At 36.1% G+C, this 18512-nt stretch overlaps 1 protein-coding gene across 10 annotated transcripts in view; it reads left to right on the top strand.

Annotated features, from left to right (window-relative positions):
• The window catches only part of shank3a (SH3 and multiple ankyrin repeat domains 3a), a 377964-nt gene that overhangs the window by 291404 nt on the left and 68048 nt on the right, over positions 1-18512 (top strand). For all 10 annotated transcript variants that reach the window (XR_010895495.1, XR_010895498.1, XR_010895494.1 and 7 more), the window contains one exon: positions 16152-16265. Coding sequence is in view for 3 of the 10 variants with exons in the window: in XM_067389993.1 (XP_067246094.1) it covers positions 16152-16265 (114 nt within the window). In the remaining 7 variants the exon portion in view is untranslated. The remainder of the gene's footprint in view (positions 1-16151; positions 16266-18512) is intronic.

Raw genomic sequence — 18512 nt, 5'->3', positions numbered from 1 at the left:
CAAAACAGCTTTCTCGCTGCATGTCCATTAGAGACTGCTTTACAAAAGAACTTTCTTCGCTCTTTCTTACATGCTTTTTCCTCTCACGTTCCATGTGTTATGCGGCCTCCCTCAGGCTCCAGCAAATCCATTGCTTTGAAATGCAGCTCATGTGTTTGCTTTTTAAAGGTTGTGTCTCTCTCGTTTTTCTCACAATCTTCTCTCGCCTTCACCCTCCCTCTCTTTCTGTTTTCTCACAATCTACGTATATCCAGCATCTAATCATACAGTAATTGCTCTGGAGTGAATCTGGTGGAGACACAGGCTGTGGAAAAATGCAGAGTGCTTAGAGACACTGCAAGGAGACTTGTAATTATAACCAGAGCCTCTTCCCTGATGTGTACACTATCTGTTTCTCCAAACCATTTTTAAATACTGCATTTGCTGTTTCTTCATGCAGTTAGGTTGACATTGATTGCATATTTTTTCTGGACTAGAAACAGTACATAGAGACAGTATTAGTGGTGCTTGCTTTTATATTTAATACATGTTTAACTAAAAACAAGATGAGGGATAGAAGTTCAGTGTTCAGTGGGTTGTACAGTTCTGTACCTTGCGTTAATCATTACAATTTCTAATGCACAGAGAATTCTAGGGGGGAAAGACAGTACAACCTTTGAGTGGACTGTATAGAATGTCTATCCCTCACATCCTTGTTTTCATTTACATAAAATGAAATATGGCATATACCCTGACAAAAGTCTATTGCTTTTACAATAGGATTTAAAGGGATAGTTCACCCAAAAATGTAAATTCTGTCATCATTTACTCACCCTCAAGTTGTTCCAAACCTGTATAAATTTCTTTGTTCTGCTGAACACAAAGGAAGATATTTGGAAGAATGTTTGTAACCAAGCAGATCGTAAATTTTTGGGTGAACTATTCCTTTAAGAGGTTTTTAATACCTCTAACTGTAAGTATGAACACCCTAGCAACTGCATAGCAACACCCTAGCATCATTGTAGCTAATTTTACATGGCATGTAACACTTTCTTCAGAAAATATCCAACTCTAGTTTAAAGCGGAAAATTGGTGTACAATAGAAATGACCTGCTATGTGTGATTATTTTTTTAAGCTGTATGTTCATGGCCTTTCTGATCACACATGTAAACAGAGATCAAGTGGACACACACAGAGGGTTTCTTCAATGCATGAATAAAGACCTTTGGTCTTATTAGCATGTGTGTGTGTGTGTGTGTGTGTCCGTATGCTCTCTCCCACCACATAATGGAGGTTGACTGTGAAACTGAGGAGGCAATCATTAGCTCTTATCAGAGAATTCATTTCTAAGCAAACACACACACTTTCCTCTGTATGTAAAAAGCACGGGCAAGCTTTAAGATCATTCGTCATCAGAACTAAAAGTACAGATGTTACATTGGAGATTTTATGTCTCATTAACTGAGTGCTCTCTTGCATTTAAAAAAAAAAAAAAAAAAAAAAAAAAAAAAACCGTGTCATGGATTTATTGCATTTTCGGGGGAAAAAATCAGTTTTTATAATAAACTTTTGAAAATCAAAATCTAGATTTGAATTTTTTTTTTTTTTTTTCTGGTTTTATAACCAGAAAAGAAAACTGTTTTCAACATTGAAATACAAAATATATCTTAAGTACCAAATCAGCATATTAGAATGATTTCTGAGGGATGATGTGACAGTGAAGGCTGGAGTGATGATGCTGAAAATTGAAAGTAGCTGAATGCTGAAAATAACCATTATCACACATGATTATGGAAAATACCAGAGACTTCTTGAAGAACTTAAACAAATCAAATATGTTTAGTCATGTATTTATTTGGTTTCATATTTCTTCCCTGTACCCGTGTTGATACTGAACTTCTGCATCTGCATATGTTATATATTACATATACACCGGTTAACTCATATAACCCCTTTTTTTTGTCCGTGAGCTCCCTCTGTTGTTCTGGCTGAAAGGATAACAGTATAGTGAGACAGGTGAGATCACTCAAGCCTCATCAGATCACGTAGTTCTGTGGAAAATTAATACGAATGCTCATTCTTTCTAAAGAAATGAGACGGAAACATGATATTTTCTCAGTATTTTTAAGCCTTCGGACTTAAAAGCCTTAAAGGGTTAATTCACCCAAAAATGAAAATTTTAGCATTAATTACTAACCCTCATGTCGTTCCACAGCCACACGACCTTCGTTCATCTTCAGAACACAAATTAAGTTATTTTTGATAAAATCCAATGCCTCAGTAAGGGCAACATAAGTTAATTTCCTTTTTCAATGCCCAGAAAGGTACTAAAAACATATTAAAAACAGTTCATGTGAGTACAATGATTCAACCTTAATACTATAAACTAGAATAGAATACTTTTTGTGCACCAAAAAAAAAACAAAATAACGAATTATTCAAGAATATCTAGTGATGGGTGATTTCAAAACACTGCTTCGAAGCTTTACGAATCTTTTGTTTCGAATCAGTGGTTCGGAGCGCCAAAGTCACGTGATTTCAGTAAACAAGGCTTTGATACATCATAAGTGTTTCGAAACTTCAATGCTTCAACATGACTTTGGCAGTTTGATACGCGCTTCAAACTACTGATTTGAAACAAAAGATTCATAAAGCTTCAAAGCTTCATGAAGCAGTGTTTTTAAATTACTCATCACTAAATTTTGCATAATTCATTATTTAGTTTTTTTGGCACACAAAAAGTCGCTTTATAATATTAAGGTTGAACCACTGTACTTAGATGAACTGTTTTTAATATGTTTTTTAGTAGCTTTACGGGCATTGAAAAAGGAAATTCATTTGCTGGCAATGGAGGCCTCACTGAGCCATCTGATTTTATCAAAAATATCTTAATTTGTGTTCTGAAGATGAACGAAGGTCTTACGACTGTGGAACAACGTTAGGGTGAGTAATTAATGACAGAATTTTAATTTTTGGGTGAACTAACCCTTTAATGGAGTTGTTTTGTGCATTCCTGTGAACACAAATAAATGCAAGAAGGCACGACTGAACAAGCATGTGTTCTCTTTTTGATTCAGCATGATCGATATGCACTCCTGACACAAATGAAAAAAAATTACTGTCAGTGTAATATTTTTTATTGTAAATCATTGGTCAATATCGATGCTGGAGACTTAAGGCTTTAAGTAAAGACCAAACATCATGTTCATTTTGCGATCTAGCTAGTTTTCAGTCAGCTACCTTCCCCATCCTGGTGACGTTGTTCTGTGGAGGCATTTTATGGGCAGGTTTTAGGGTAGCGCTGCGGGTCAACTGGCCCGACATGAAACGCAGCTTGAGTTTGTCCTCGCTACTCAAGTTTCAAGGCTATTGGCCCCGCCCGGCACGTTGTTAGCCCTGGCTCGCGCTGCCCAGACAGTGGAAAAGTGGCTAATGGCTCCCAATAGCAAAGCAGCTGCCGTTCACACCTTTGTTGAGTTGTGTGTGTGCGTGCGTGGAGGAGAGATTAAGGTGGTGACGTGAAGTTTGGGCACGCAGTGAGTCTCTGAGGTTGGAGTCATAAAACTTCCAAGCCAGGCTATTTCAGGCTGCACCCCTGAGGCTTTGACAGAGATGGAGGGAAAAGGTGAACGCTGTAAAAATAGAATGAAAGACAGAATGAAAGAAATTAAAAGAAGAGGGATTCCTGGGCATCCAAATTGCTATTTTAGTCCTAGTGCCTTTAGACTGTTGATGCTATCATTGAGAAATGCTATCATTCACATTCTCTCTCTTTCTCTCTCTTGTCATTGAGGGTTCAGCATACCAATGAGCACAGAACTGCACCACTGCACTTCTCCTCTGTGGAGTCATGACTCTCTCTCATCTCTGCTGTTCACTTTTTACCTCAGTGACACTTGCTTCTCAGCCTTCTGCTTAAACTCCATCCTTTCTTCTAAACAATCATAGAGAATCTTTTTGGCTTTTGTTCTCCTTGTTTCTTCACCTCTTTTATCATCTTTCTTGTCTCTTTTTTTCCACCTCATCTTCTTTCTTCTCTTCTCATCTTGGCTCATCTCTTCTCTTCTCAATGAGTTTGATTTCTTGTTTATGTTCTGCTCTTTTTTAATTTCTCTGAACTCCATTTCCCATAATTCCCTCTGAGACGGGGCTCTGATATCACAGAGAGTTATCATCAGGCCGTGTATGGCATGTGGGATTGTGAATCTGCAGATTAATTTCATAAGAGCCCAGCAGTGGTGTATGTGAGACGGGCTGTCGTGGTTATTGAATAAAGCAATGAGCTTCTTGTAATGCACCGCACACATACCACCAGAGTCAGCATTCTGCTGCCCACCACTGAAACTATACAACACACACACTTTCCATCCGGCCCACTTCCTGTTATGTTTTAATTATGATTGTATGCAAATAAGATTATTACATACACCAGTACTCTCACTGCCAGAGGCTGCAGATCTGCTAGATCACAGTTCATATGTGCTGTACAGACATGACCAATCAATAACCCTGTGGATTGCAGTCCGATGTACTGCCAGATACATTTGAAAAGGGGAAAAAAAATTACGACAAGTATCAGTTCCAATATTGACAGAGCAAATCCAATTATCTCTGGCAAACCATTAAATCAGCAGGAAACTTTCCCTAAACAAAGTGTCCTCAGGCAATGCTGGAAAATGCCCACCACTGCATTCACAGCCAAATGAGGCCAATAGTCTTTAATTATCACAATCTGGAAAACAGATATTCTAGTGTTAATGATCAAACAACTGGCTGAATATGTGAGGAAGTGTGTTTAGACTGTCTGTCCTCAGGGTTGGTGGTGTAACGCAAATATTATAAACAATCAGTCAACCACAAACAGATTCTCAGTAGCATACAGCGTTAGATATGATAATCGCTGAAAAGATAATCACATTATGGAAAAGATATGGCCAAGAACACTAAATTGGGATGCATGCTCAAAATTGCCGTAAACAATTTGGCAGCAAGGACAGCATAGAGACTCAGCTTTGCATTTGTAAAAAGATGTGGTCTGAGATAGTATTCAGAGCTGAACGGACCTATTTATCTGTCTCTCTCTGTCTGTCTTAATTTTTCTTTTGTCTCTGAGCCAGTTTAATTACTTGACTATTTTTTGTTTTCAAAAAATGTCACAATGTGTCTGTAAGACACCATGTATTATGTTGTTTCCAACTGACAAATTACAGTTTGGCAATTTTTTAAAGGTACACTATGTAACTTTTGGATAAAAAACAAAACTGCATGCATTTTGCGGAATAACATTGGTTTGGTTGTGCTTCAGCTCTGAGTGATTGTGTGGATGAATATGACCCTTTACTATAGATAATGCTTTACCGTAAACTCTGTTAGAGAGATACATATGGCAATTAATCTGTTTCACCTGTCTCCAACATGCCCGTGTTCACTTTTTTCAACATTTCAAATCCCTCAGTTCTCACCGTCTCTGAAAAGCCAAGCCAGTGTTGATTCTCATGTTATTACCAGCTCTGTCGTGTTCTCTTTTTGCCAGCAGACTCTCTTCTGTTCTTTTTAAAATGAGAGATTACCCAGAAGTTTGAGATTTGGTGTGCTCCATGTCAACATTTCTCACTCTTTGAGACAACTAACCTATGCCAATCCCACACCATACACACGTCAAAGTAGCAGGAGCAACTTTTCTCTGTTTTACGGATATGACGAGACATAAAGCATAGTGACGTTTGTACACAATTTACAGCAAAAACCATCCCACCTGGTCTAAAATATAAACACTTTAAACACATAATATGCTTACCATAGTGAATCGGGGTATGATAAAACAATTTGAAAGAAGGATTGATGATGAGAATTGACTCAATTTTTTAATTTTGTTCATTTTGAACAAAATAGTTACATGGTTGTACCTTTAAATAAAAAAAAAAAAAAATATATATATATATATATATATATATATATATATATATATATATATATATATATATATATATATATATATATATATATAAATATGAAAAAATTTTATCAGTTAACTTAACATCTTTGAAAGCAGCTCATTCAATCAAATCAATCAAATTTTAAAGTCAGAACTTCCAATCATTGAATCAAAAGTTAAAAAAAGGTTCTGTTGAGCAAAACTATTTTGCTTTAGTAACATACCTATAAAGCACTCTTAAAATGGAAGAGAGACCATCAGTGTGCACTCTTTTCTGTCTAAGGCGAGTGTGTGTTGTGTGTTCCAATAGAACACTTCAGGCATTTTCCTTTCATTAACCTGACGGACATTCTACTGGAAAGCCTTCCGCTCAATCAAATATCAAAAATCTCTGATCATTCGGCGGCTCTCCCAGCAGGAGTGTGAGTTCTGACTGCCTGTCTTCTGATCAGATGTGATCACACTAAATGTGCAATATAGCAACCCGTTTTGTGTCTTTGTAAGAGAGAGAAAGTTTTACCTGTATTTAAGTTATCTTTCAGACAACTTCACATGGATAAAGATGAAGATGTGATATGAGAATGATCGTAATGACAGAAGCATCTCTATAAAAGACTCCTTTGATGATTCTGATGTGACTGAAGTGAGCAGAAGTCATCTGATAATTCAGTGGCTCAGAGCATCACAAGGCTTTTATAGAGTCATGTTTTCAGCTTATTGCTTTCTTTAAGTGTTTCCGTTTGGAAATGGCTTTTTGATAAATGCAGAAGCGCAGGTCAGAGCACTCTCAAACACAAACACGCACCGGTAATGGGACTTGAGGGACTGCGTGATGCCAGCTACTAGGCTTTTTCTAGGATTTTTACATGCAAGTTTACTCCATTTTACATTTACACAGATCTCACTTTATATTCATACTGATCTCGTCTCCATTTACATTTACCCAGGGTTCATTTTTGCACTATTTTTTGTTTTAGTCACAGTTTTATATTTAAAATCACCATGAAATCAAAATGGACAATTCTTATTTTTTGCAGTATTTATTATAATTGATTATTCATGCACATCATTATTTCTTTTTTATTCATGTGCCCTTAAACTTTAATCAAAATAACTTATAGGATTAGTCCACTTTCAAATCAAATTTTCCTGATCATTTCCTATTCACCCCAATGTCATCCAAAATGTTCATGTCTTTCTTTCTTCAGTCGAAAAGAAATGAAGGTTTTTGATGAAAACATTCCAGGATTATTCTCCTTATAGTGGACTTCAATTGGCCCCAAACGGTTGAAGGTCAAAATTACACTTTCAGTGCAGCTTCAAAGGGCTTTAAACGATACCAGACAAGCAAAACGATCGGTCATTATCGAAAAAAAAATATAACTGTATATGCTTTATAAACACAAATGATCGCCTTGCACATGCTTCCACTTTCCGCATTCTTCAAAAAGCTTACGCTGTATGTCCTACGCCTTCCCTATTCTACTTACGGAAAAAAATGGAACTGGCACCATGTTCGTTCCGTAAGTTGAATAGGGAAGGCGTAGAACATACAGCAATTTTGACCTTCAACCATTTGGATGCCATTGAAGTCCACTATAAGGAGAATAATCCTGGAATGTTTTCATCAAAAACCTTCATTTCTTTTCGACTGACGAAAGAAAGACATGAACATCTTGGATGACATGGGGGTGAAATTTTTTTTTATTTAAGAGTGAACTAATCCTTTAACCTCCCACTTACAGTGACGTCTCTTCTCTGATAACGTGTTTACTGGCGCGATGGCAAGACAACATGTCACTCACATGAGATCAACCAATAGCAAACCACAACGATCCAATCAATTCCTGAAGTCCCGCCCTACATATTTTCTCGTTCAAGAAGCCGTTTCACTCAGATATACTTCACACTAGGGAAAAAAAGACTTTCCATTTCATAGTGACTAATGCTTGATTTAAATTGTCAATTGTCATTCATTCATTTTTGACTAAAATGGCATCTAATATTGGTAAAGATAACAATTCAGTTAACAAAATTGCAAAATTAAACTATGCCTATGCCATTGATGACTTTTTTGAACTTGTCCCAGATGGTTAGTCTGAATTTCACAAAAATTGCCTCACATTTTCTTTAGACCATGATGGTAAAAAAGCTATTCAAATCTTTTTAATTAAACAGAACGTTCTCAAAAAACGACCGAAAAAATTTAACAAAGAGCTTGACAAAATGGATGTGAGGCTATATCTTCATACAGCTTTAGCGCATTGAGACGAATCTTGGTACATTTCATCACAAGCATGACCTGAGGCTACTTGCAGCGTTTAGGCACAGCGCCACCTACTGGTCATATAGAGATATAAAAAAATAGATCTTTTTGCAAATAACTCCTCAACAGTTTGCCCAAAAATCATAAAACTGACCTCTTTTGATTCAGTGCAGCCTAAAGTGTCAAATGATATCAAATTTTTCCATATCAGCCATTTTGAATTATGTCATAAAATGCTATATTTTTTTTTAACACATTAGCATATTATTACGAAACTTGATATGTATCATCGGCACCATGCCCTGAAGGTACACTAAAAGTTTTGAGACAGTGCTATCTTGTGGTCAAAAATTATAATAACATTTAAAAAAATTCTTTTTTTGCCTATTGTTATGATACTGGTCTTGGTATATTCCTTGGAACATGCAGAGAACGTGAATACCAATTATGCCATATTCAACTGAACTTCCTGTCCGCTATTTTTATTTTCTTTGAAAACATACTTTTTCAAACTCCTCCCAGACCATTAGTCTGATTTTGACCAAATACAAATCAGATCATCTTCAGAATATACCAGTAAAAAATGTATTAAAAGCTTTACCTCTGCAAAGCTTTGGCATATTGACACCAAACTTTGCATGTTTGATTGTTACCTCACACTGACCACAGCACCTCAATATGGTAAAACTATTGGTCAAATTCCATAAGCAATTAAATCACAAGCGATTTGAATTTGTGATTTAAAGTAAAGTTAAATCTTTTACTGGACTAAAATTATACCACTTCAGACTAAAATCATACAGACTAAAATCATCTTTTAATTACTCATCATTGTACTTGGTCTGATGCTCCCAGCCATACTTGCATAACTCATCATGCTTTTTTTGTGCTTGGCACAGTTAATTACTGCTTGCAGCTAATTGTTTGATTATCAACATTATTTCATCTTATTTTTGATTAAATCAAAATACCAGTTCTTTGTTTATTTGTCACTTTAATATCACATTCACGTGACTTTGAGTGACTGTAGACTTTTAACTCTCCATTTGCACTTTGCACATTTACAACAAACATCCTCTTGTTAGTAATCCTGTGAATGAAAAGTGCAGAAACATTCCAGCCCACCTCTTTTCCTCCAGGCCTGTAATTACATTAATTCGTAAGAACATTTCTTGTTTTTACCTCCCTGTTTACACTCTGTCAGTTTGTCTGGGTTTGGCATTTTTTCTGCTTCTTTTAGTGTTAATTCTGGCCAATTAGGTGGAGCCATGTCAGACAGGGACAAAATGCAGTACCCTTTGATCCAGGCGTACGATTTCATTGGTTCATCACATATTTCACATTAATATAATTACAATAGCAATAAGTATACATAATCACATCATGTTAAACAAAATAATTTCTCAAGTACATTTTGTTTATTACTTATACATAGTACTTAGTTATGAAATGATACATGGACACTGTAATGTAATTATTGTGACAAAATGTGACCTTGCTTATACCCTTCAAGCTATTTAACGTATTAAACAAACCAGATATTGAAGTAGACATATTCGTGGAAACCGTCCTTCCTGGAGCTGGTAGTTTTTGCAATTTAGCATTTGCCATTTAGCGTTTGGTTGCTTTAATGAAAGTTATTGAGCAGTGGGATTCATTAGAGACAAATGATTAGATTTGATACACCCTGTCTCTCTCTCAGAAGGAGAGGCTTATCGCAGTTAAGTGGCCTGGAAATTTAGAGCTGCGGCTATCATTCTATTTATAGAGTGAGAGAGAGCACAGAATTGAACCCAGTTGATTAGCATGTGATTGACGTGCATCTCAAGTCAACCAGCGGTTCTTTCACTCAGATTAAAGTTTATTACATATCAAGTTAATAAGATGGTTAACAGATCGGAACATGCACACATGCTCTCATAGACTGACACACATACTCAATGCAGGAGCAGGCAACTGTGATCATTTCACTGGCTGTGTAGAGGAGGCTTGAATCTACTTCAAACTAATACTCATGAATGCAGACACACAAACAAACACTACATCCATACACTGGAGTGAAATCAAACACAAACTTATATATATATATATATATATTATATATATATATATATATATATATGATATTCACCAAAATTATGTATATATTAATAATAATAATAATAATTAAAAAAATATATATATTTACATTTTCAAAATGGTTAGTCTGACATTCACCAAAATTGCCTCATTTTCTTCCGACCATGATAACAAAAAGCTATTCAAATATTTTTAATGAACCAGAACATTCTCAAAAAAAAAAAAAAAATATATATATATATATATATATATATATATATATATATATATATATATATATATATATATATATACACAGACACACACACACACATATACTATATATATATATATATATATATATATATATATAATGTACAGTTATACTTTTTCAAAAGTACAGCATTTATAAACATATTTTGCTTCCTGAGTAAATGTATTAATTTCTTTCAAAAAATCTTTCTGACTACAAATTATTGAAAAGTTGTCAAAAAACATGACAATTTCATGGCACTTTTTATATAAGCTTTAAAACTCTGTGTTTTTATCTATCTTTTTCTTCTCACTATGTAATTCAGTCTTTTTTAACATCTCTTTTTGCGTGTTTGTCTCTCCTGTCTGGGTGTGTGATTTGGCCCAGTTGTGTCATTTACCTGTGAATGAAAAAGTCCTTCTTCACAATATCCAGCTATATTCATTCACATCTGATTTATATTGAACAGAATTTAAAGAATCACGCTCATTAGTCTGTGTCTGTATTTGCTGACCTCTTATTGTGAACAGTTGAAAAGTTACATGCCGGGTGAATTACCCATTCTCCTTTCATCCTTTTTAAGAGTCAAAGGAGCTTTGAAGCTGATAAGAATGGAGCGTTGTGATAGTATCTCAGCATCCGAGAAGCAACACACACTCCTGTATGCTTACACACATATACACACATACTTCAGGCCCTTATCCGTGGTAACAATGGTCCTTCTGTCAAGAGCTCACCATGGCAGTTTGCCTCAGTTGGCTGCCGGTTGATGGTCAGGGACTGACACTGAGAGCTTGGCGAGTGTTTCTCCCATGATGCCATTTGCCAGTATGTGCGAAGGCCTGTTTCCAATATGCCAAAGTCCGGGCATGCGGCAGGGTTGGAGAGGTCCGGCGAGCCCACTCCCGGTACTTTGTAAACACTTGTGCGAGTCCGTTGAGTGATTCGTTATGTAAGACACACGCGGAACTAAAAAAAAAAAGTACAAACATGCTGTTCTTTGTATTCATTGTGGTTAAAAGTTGATCCTTTAGGATGTGTCGAAGGGATTGCACAGATGTCACTTATGCTCAAATATATTTTAAGCATTTTTATGTAGTATTTTAATATATCCAAGTATATTTGTGGTATTTCTTTTTTGTAACCTTTTTGTGAGTAGTTTTGGTAGTTAGTAGTAGTTAGTTTTATGTGACAATTTCTGTCTTTCCTCTCAGGCTTAAAATTTAACTAAACTTAAATGAAAGGCAGGGTTAGAAATTACAAATCCATCAGTATTTTTGCATCGTGTGATATTTTGTTTATAAATATAGCTGCCACAGACTAAAATATGACATCTATATTGATCAAAAAATATTTTTCTGGTATAAACAGCATATTAGAATGATTTCTGAAAGATCATGTGACACTGAAGCTTTGCCATCACAGGAATAAATTACATTTTAAAATATATTCAAATAGAAAACAGTTCTTTTAATTTGTAATAATATTTCACAATATTACTGTTTTACTGTATTTTTGATTAAATAAATGCAGCCTTGGTGCGCATAGAGACAGAGCGACATGCGTCATAATCTGAAGACCACGCCCACCGGGGGGGAAAACAATCCAACCGTCTCCATTGACTTTGTATTGCGTGAGGCTGCCTCTTTGTCTTTTCTGACTTATTACAAAAAACAGAACAATGTCTAAAAGCTGCTGTGTGACAAGGTGCACAGCTAACAAGCTAAAAAACCCAGAAATAAGTTTTTATAAGCTGTCGATCCCAAAAAATGAATGTTTAAGGACATAAAAGTGGATACAGGCAGTGAGTCAGAGTGCAAATGGTCATAATTACTTTAAGAAATACACTGGAGGGGGTCGTAATCGGCGACAACATATGCTAAACAAACCAACAAAAACAAACCATTCATTATTTTTTACCATGTCAAAGAATTATTTCACCTGTCGCCGATTACGTTCCCCTCCAATGCATTTCTTATAGTAATATGACCCGTTGCTCTCTGTCTCACTGCCTGTATCCACTTTTATGTCCTTAAAGGGATACTCCACCGTTTTTTCATATTAAACTATGTTATTCCCTTAACTAAGACGAGTTGATACATACCTCTCTCGTCTCAGTGCGTGCACTAAATCGCTCTGTCTTGCGGCGAAACTTTGTTAGCACTTAGCTTAGCCCAGTTCATTCAATCCAGGTCGAGTTACATTACTCGAGTAACTGTATTTAAATAGGGAAAACGTGGAGGTGTTTGGTAGCTTCTCTGCTTGGCCCCTATTGAATGAACTGGGCTAAGCTAAGCGCTAACACAGTTTCACCGCAAGACAGAGCGATTTAGTGCACGCACTGAGATGAGAGAGGTATGTATTAACTCGTCTTAGTTAAGGGAATAACATAGTTTAATATGAAAAAACGGTGGAGTATCCCTTTAAACATTCGTTTTTGGGGGTCGACAGCTTATAAAAACTTATTTCTGGGTTTTTTAAGTTTGTTAGCTGTACACCTTGTCACACAGCAGCTTTTAGACATTGTTCTGTTTTTTGTAATAAGTCAGAAAAGACAAGGAGGCAGCCTCACGCAATACAAACTCAATGGAGACGGTTGGATTGTTTCCCCCCCGGTGGGCGTGGCTTTCAGATTAACATAAATGCGCTCTGTCTCTACAAGAAACTTCTTTCAAAAACATAAAATTGTAATGTTTCCAAGGGTCTCTGTTATGATTGGCTGACTTTTTTTAATTTTGTAACAGTACTATGTAGTATTGAATATTCATTGATATGTAGTTGTGCATCTTATAGTGTATTGTATTGTGTACTTATAGTGCTGACATTATAGTGGGTACGTTTTGAATTCAGCTTTACGTTTCACCTTTTTATCTTCTTATGTGAAGGATTCTGGCTTCTTCCCCCTAATTTACTGTTGTGTGTTACTTGAGTCAGTTGCTTCCACACACATCTGGCAAATACGACATTTTCTGCAAGCCCTTATATTTACAAATTTGCCTCTTTTCATGCAGTATGACCAATTTTTCCATCTAATATCCGTAAAATCCTGTTTTCCATGAAATGTCCCCTCTATGCAATACATATAGTCCACAAACACTCATTACACTGAGATTTCTCTGGACTCAAATATCGAAAACATTAAAATGAGAAGCATCACTGATGTGCATCTCTTCTCCAGAATTTATTACACGACGAGCCCCATTTTACACAAGTGTTTAATTGTGGCATAGGCAGCAGAGGCATCCATTTGTATGTGTCTGGAAGCTGGAGGCATGTGTGTGTGTGTGTGTGTGTGTGTGTGTGTGTGTGTGTGTGTGTGTGTGTGTGTGTGTGTGTGTGTGTGTGTGTGTGTGTGTGTGTGTGTGTGTGTGTGTGTGTGTGTGTGTGTGTGTGTGTGTGTGTGTGTGTGTGTGTGTGTGTGTGCGTGTGTGTGTGCGTGTGTGCGTGTGCGTAACCTCAGTCAGTAGCACTGAGGTGATAATATTCTAATGACTGTGCTTCCGGCTTGATCAACACTTAAAACCACTCACAGAATTTAAAATTTACTGATTAAAAATGCAGTATAATTGGTTGTATTTAGATGATTAGGTTTTTTTCTCGGGAAAAAAGTATGTTTGTGTGTGTGAGAGGAGTGATGTGTCGATGGAAGGTTTATACAGATCAATTGACCTATAACTAAGCCCCACCTTAAAAATGTCACTGACCAATCATTCCTTGACAGCTGTTGCAATTCACCATTTTTTCTAATGTCTATGGAGAATCTATGTCTGTTTTAAAAACAATTGTACTGAAATGGTCCAATTATATTGTTAAACTTCAAGGTGAATTAATGTTACTAAGTTAACAACATTATATTTTAATTAAATTTGATTCCATGTAAGTTTAATTAAAGCTGCAGTCTGTAACTTTTTGGGTTAAAAATGAATAAATTTTTGAGCAAGCAAATAACCAGCCAGTGTTCAAAACTATCTCCTTACCTTAGCCCAATTCACAACTTATCATTTTGATGGTGGATTGTATGTTATGCCAAATTAACATTAGAGATTAGACTACTCAAATTGAAATCTACAGGTAACGCTAATACACACTAAATACACAGTCATGCAATACTGATGTTGTTAACATTAACAAGAACAAAGTATTACAATAATAATAATTTGCAAGGTTTGATGTGATATGATCTAAGTGATCGTTAGATTTCATCACCATTTTAGCATGACTTATTGTAATGGGTTTTTTTCTCAGTTGGTCAGAACAAAAGTGGCAGACATGTTACTTATTCAGATGACATTCTCCGGTGAAAATTCTTATTTTGGTCATACTTCCAAGACTATAATCAGTGATTCCGATGTACAGTATCTACACTGGTGCGGTGACTGACAGCAAACATTAGATTCATCCGTGCTGCGGAGCCATGCTGATACATAACCCACATAAAGGTGATAATTCCGCAAATAACTGCAATTCCAGGTTTCAAACAGAGATGGCGACAAAGAGGCAAAATTTAGTGAAGGGTCAGTTGGCCTTGTAGACCATCAAGCAGCACTTTCGTTATGGATTACACTACAAGAGCAGGGGGAACAAGTACTTCACTAAGATACTGAAACACACACTGGAAAAAAGTAGTGGTTTGCATTTATGTACTCTGTAAGTGAGGTTTCACTAATATGCCATCTCCAGTTAAAGATGTACTTCAGCATGAATGAAACCCCGTGTGTGTGTGTGTGTGTGTGTGTGTGTGTGTGTGTGTGTGTGTGTGTGTGTGTGTGTGTGTGTGTGTGTGTGTGTGTGTGTGTGTGTGTGTGTGTGTGTGTGTGTGTGTGTGTGTGTGTGTGTGTGTGTGTGTGTGTGTGTTACATTTTTGGTTATTGATTTATGGAATTCATGGAGTACCACAAATTGCCTACCTGCCCTGTTTGCACACCTTGCTCTTTTGAAAAACATACACTCGTACACTCAATGCTTTTATACTGCAGTATCCTAGCAACTACAATGCTGAAGGACTTGATGCATGTGATTTTATATGTTTTTAGTGTGTCTGGTGTGGTCACCACATGTAATACATTGTGTTATTTCAGTTTGTGTAGAATATCACAGGATGAATCAGTTTCCTGTTGAACACAATGTTTTGCTCTTACTCAGTTTCCACTGGTCATTCAACTCGCGTCACAGAATATTTCATCTATCTGTTCTCCCTCTTCAAGCTCATTTCCGAAATGGAAAAAGATCTTTGAATGCGTGCTGAGATCATATTCATATGCACACATAACGCATCTGATTGGGAATGTGCCATAGACTTAGGCATAATGTTTATATAATTTAACTTAATTATAAGTATACCCATAAATGTTACCTTTTTACATTTTCAGAATTAAAAAAAAGTGTTTGCATTATATATCATTCTTTTTTCCAATTGATGGAAATTCCATCAGTGATCAGTTAGATTAACCTAACCCCAAAAGACAACTTTTTATCTTTTTTTTTATCCAGGTATTATGATGAAGGATGTTAGCTAACTTCTCTGGGGATCTCTGTCTAATTAACACTCAAATGATTTGTGTTCATGAGATGACAGTTAATGTCTCTCTTTCTTTCTTTCTTTCTTTCTTTCTTTCTTTCTTTCTTTCTTTCTCTCTCTCTCTCTCTCTCTCTCTCTCAGTGTTAAGTATAGGAGAAGGGGGATTCTGGGAGGGCACTGTAAAAGGAAGAACTGGTTGGTTTCCTGCAGACTGCGTGGAGGAGGTACAGATGAGACAGTTCGATCCTCGACTTGGTAAGAAGTGATGCACAAATACACATATGCATACAACTAGGGCTGGACAATATATTAAATATTTATAATAAAATTGAGATTATTCTGTTGGCAATATAAAAGTAACTGATGCTATTGTAATGTGATGATTTTAAAGGGTTAGTTCACCCAAAAAGGACATTTCTGTCATTAATTACTTGCCCTCATGTCGTTACCTTTGTTCATCTTTGGAACACAAATTAAGATATATTTGATGAAATCCGAGAGCTTTCTGATCCCAGAGAGAAAGCAATTCAATTACCACATTCAAGCTCCACAAAAGTAGTAAAGACATTGTTAAAATAGTCCACGTGACTATAGTGGTTCAACCTTAATGTTATGAAGTGACGAGAATACTTTTTCTGTGCAAAAACAAAACAAAAATAATGACTTCATTCAACAATTTCTTCTCTCCCCATCATTCTCCTATGCTGTTGAACAGCGTCATCCAATATTGATCTGGCGTTCGGACGTAAACATGTGCTGCACTGTGTTCACTACATGATCAGCATAGGAGACTGACAGGGGAGAGGAGAATTTGTTGAATAAAGTTGTTATTTTTGTTTTGTTTTTGTGCACAAAAAGTATTATTGTCACTAGGGATGTCCCGATCAGGTTTTTTTGCCCTCGAGTTCGAGTCCGAGTTATTTGATTTTGAGTATCTACCGATACCGAGTCCCGATCCGATACTTCTATAATACATAAAAAAAGAATAAAGAAGAGCAAAAAAAACAGATTCAGGATGTTCCTTATTTTTTATTTAATTCACCTTATTTTAACATTCAACAACTCTGTTAACAAACAGAGCACTTCTTTGAGGTAGCTTGAACAATCAAGTAATAACATAAATTCTTCACTTCACTTCACTTTAGTGCAACAGTAAATATAAAAAGTTTAATATAAAAAATATATATTTGGTTTGATTTTGGTATGCTGCAGTCTGTGTAATAACTAAAATAATGTTTATATATATATATATATATATATATCAAATTTTCTGGCTAGTTTACTTTAGATTTTTATAATACACCATACTTTAGCCCAAATAAAAACAAGTTTAAACGGGTAAATCTCCAATACTAATTTTTGATTCTTAATTTTCTTTTGTGTCATACTCAAATTCTTGTTAAAACACATTAGACATGCTTATTCTGTGCATTTTGAACACTTTTTTGTGTGAAATTATATTTATTTTGTCCATCAAAAGTGTGCTTTCACTTTAATTGAGTGTCAGCAACACAGCGTGTGTCTCAATCAGCTCCCTAGTTCAGTAGCCAGGGCACTGATCAGGGTATCAGCCACATTCACTTTCATTATATACCGATTCACGACCTAGGGAGCTAGGGAGCTGATTGAGACACAGGGATAGACTCGGTGCCAAGACGATCGCGGCACTGCTGCTTACGCGACGCTCCTGCCTGACGCACGAGCTGCTCCTGCTGCCTGTGTGAATGCATCCGTTGGTTAACATGCACGCTTAAAAAAATATGCGCTGCTCCCGCGCCTATGCTTGCAGTGTGAAACAGGCAAACAACTCTGTGCCACCGCATAACTATAGATGTGTTAAAAATAATGAGAATATATATACATATATATCCGAGTCCTGATCAGGAAGTAACGTCAGATTCCGATCGAGTCTGAAACCACGTGATCGGAAATCGGGCTCGGATCTGGACATCCCTAATTGTCTCTACATACATTAAGGTTGAACCACTGTAGTCATGTGGACTGTTTTAACAATGTCTTTCCTACCTTTCTGGACCTCAAAAGATGCAATGACGTTGCTGCCTATGTGTGGTTCAGAAACCTTAAGATTTCATCAAAAAATATCTTAATTTGTGTTCCGATGAACACAAATTAAGATGAACAAAGGTCTTACGGGTTTGGAACGACATGAGGGTAACTAATAAATGACAGAAATGTCATTTTTGGGTGAACTAACCACATGTTTGTGGCCGTTATAACTGTGCCAGTATACCAGTTTTGCACCTGCACCTTTTTTTTTCTCATTTTCCCCATTTTTACTATACTTATATTGTATTTTACTGCATATATTGCAGTTGCTCCAAAAATTTTGAATCTACTTGGCTTAATGTCAAAATTATGGCTCATTCACCTTTTTTAAATTTGTACAGTTGCTTTCAGCAGACATTACAGGCTGGTGCATTCAAGTTATAATTTTTTACTATTTATGAATTTTCTAAAATAAAAAAAAATTAAGATATTTTT

This window comes from Chanodichthys erythropterus, chromosome 7 (assembly GCF_024489055.1).
Source record: "Chanodichthys erythropterus isolate Z2021 chromosome 7, ASM2448905v1, whole genome shotgun sequence".
Taxonomy (NCBI): domain Eukaryota; kingdom Metazoa; phylum Chordata; class Actinopteri; order Cypriniformes; family Xenocyprididae; genus Chanodichthys; species Chanodichthys erythropterus.
Note: the sequence above shows the minus strand (reverse complement) of the source record. Positions and strands in the feature narration are given on the sequence as shown.